This window comes from Alosa sapidissima, chromosome 6 (genome assembly GCF_018492685.1).
Source record: "Alosa sapidissima isolate fAloSap1 chromosome 6, fAloSap1.pri, whole genome shotgun sequence".
NCBI lineage: Eukaryota > Metazoa > Chordata > Actinopteri > Clupeiformes > Clupeidae > Alosa > Alosa sapidissima.
The window spans coordinates 37,799,821-37,802,320 of record NC_055962.1 but is presented as its reverse complement, the minus strand read 5'-3'; the positions used below and the strand labels follow the sequence as shown (position 1 = coordinate 37,802,320).

Below are 2,500 nucleotides of genomic sequence, written 5' to 3'. Positions count from 1 at the left end.
CAATTTCGCTAATAACTAGCATCTAGCAAACAAACATCTAGTCATTGTTAATATTCCACATCTGACATCACAACAAATTGTGCAACCAGGAACTGACATTTTAATTCCCTTGTCACCAAGCTAACCAACATCAAGCTGGCTAAATAGTGTAGCTGAATAACTGTGTTGCGTTAACATACCTATTCGGACACCTATTCAGCCTCTTGCTCTGTGTGCTATTGTGTAGTTGAATAACTTGCCAGTTTATGTCTGGTCTTGGTCTTGGATTTCGTGAAATAAATGCGACTTATACGTAGTCCAGTGAGACTTTGATTAGTCATTGATTACTAATTGATTAAGGAATCCTTTAGCTCAGTGTTTCTCAAACCTTTTCAGACCAAGGACCACTTAACCAATACAAAAAACCTCACGGACCACCTACTGTAGCTTAAAAAAAAAAAAAAAAAAAAAAAACCTACTTCAACAGTGTATTACACGACAGGCCTCACTGACCACCTTGCTTATTGTGCTTATTGCTTATTCAGGATTCATATAATATAAACTGGCATAGCTTACATGACTGTTTGGTTTTACATACAAGTTGGATCAGTATTGCAAACAACTCATCTATATTGCCGGTTTATTTGACCATATCTCATCTACATTACCGGTATATTTGGCCATATCTCATCTACATTACCGGTTTATTTGACCATATCTCATCTACATTGCCGGCATATTTGACCATATCTCATCTACATTACCGGCATATTTGACCATATCTCATCTACTTGGGATACAGCAGTGGTCCACGGAGAAACAGCTTTAGCTGATCACTGATTGATTAAGGCATCCTTTAGCTCAAACATAATCGACGTTGATCACTGATTGATTAAGGCATCCTTTAGCTCAAACATAATCGACGTTGATCACTGATTGATTAAGGCATCCTTTAGCTCAAACATAATCGACGTTGATCACTGATTGATTAAGGCATCCTTTAGCGTTGATCACTGATTAATTAAGGCATCCTTTAGCTCAAACATCCTCTGGGTTCACTTGGGGTCTTTTAGGAGCCATTTTGGTCATATCCATTAAACTCGGTTCTTGGTTCTCTGTTCCGTATTCAGGCTGAGTGCTTTGGAACCGGTGTAGCGTCTGCCTTCCTGTGAGCTGATGAATACTTAAACACTACTATTTACTGCTGTTTTATGAGGGTCTGAGTGTGTGAGTGTGTGTGTGTGTGTGTGTCTGTGTGCGCGTGTAGAACACACGGGGGCTCATATTGTGATTTATTTATTACTCCCTGACCACACACACACACAAACAACTCAACTCTACACACTGCAAAATAGGAGTTCGTGTGTGTGTGTGTGTGTGTATGTAAGTGGCTGTGTGTGTGTGTGTGTGTGTGTGTGTGTGTCCACACATGAGACAGCTTGACCTTTCCCTGTGTTAAAGCCAGCTGTGGTTACCACTAATGAGGCTTGATGTCACACAGACCCAAAACCATCTATTAGCACCATAGAACAGAGCCAGAGCCAGAGCTGAGTGTGTGTGTGTGTGTGTGTGTGTGTGTGTGTGTGTTTCCATTTCCTCTCCTCTTCCCCTTATCCTGCTCCCTTCATCTTAGTCTATCCATCCTCTTCCTCTCTCACTCCTCACACACCCTCCTCTTCCCTCTCTCTCTCTTACACACTCACTCCTCACACACCCTCCTCTTCCCGCTCTCTCTCTTACACACTCACTCCTCACACACCCTCCTCTTCTTCTCTCTCTCTTACACACTCACTCCTCACACACCCTCCTCTTCCTCTCTCACTCCTCACACACCCTCCTCTTCCCTCTCTCTCTCTTACACACTCACTCCTCACATACCCTCCTCTTCCTCTCTCTCTCTTACACACACCCTCCTCACACACCCTCCTCTTCTTCTCTCTCTCTTACACACTCACTCCTCACACACCCTCCTCTTTCCTCTTCTGCTTTTCTCTCTCTCTCTCTCTCTCTCTCTCCAAGTTTTCCACTCGTCACCCTGGCCTGACAGCTGTCAATCACAGTCTGACGCACCCCTACATTATTGCCTTCCATATTTACTAGGGTACACACACACACACACGCGTCTTTGAACAGATTACATTTGAACAACTTGGTGTTAACATTCCATTGTAATGGTGATTGCATTGTTGCCTTCATCAAGCTCATGTCCAGTTCCACTGTATATCGCAGAGAACTACCTCAGACTGTGTGTGTGTGTGTGTGTGTGTGTGTGTGTGTGTGTGTGTGTGTGTGTGTGTGTGTGTGTGTGTGTGTGTACCTCTCGGTGCCTTCTCCAGACTGCAGGTTGAACAGCAGTGAGGGGACGATCTTGTCCATGTGTTGGGGTTCCCAGATGTTGGCCTGCAGCTCGTCATTCACCGTTTTCCTCACCACACCCTGAAGTCCCTTAATGCCCGCCATGCGGATCCTACCACACACACACACACACACACACACCACATCATTAACACACACACACACA

General features: G+C 44.2%; 1 protein-coding gene across 3 annotated transcripts in view; it reads right to left on the bottom strand.

The window, feature by feature from the left end:
* The window catches only part of efr3bb (EFR3 homolog Bb (S. cerevisiae)), a 74,648-nt gene that overhangs the window by 26,197 nt on the left and 45,951 nt on the right, over nt 1-2,500 (bottom strand). For all 3 annotated transcript variants that reach the window (XM_042095120.1, XM_042095122.1, XM_042095121.1), the window contains one exon: nt 2,297-2,446. In XM_042095120.1, the coding sequence (XP_041951054.1) occupies nt 2,297-2,446 (150 nt within the window). The remainder of the gene's footprint in view (nt 1-2,296; nt 2,447-2,500) is intronic.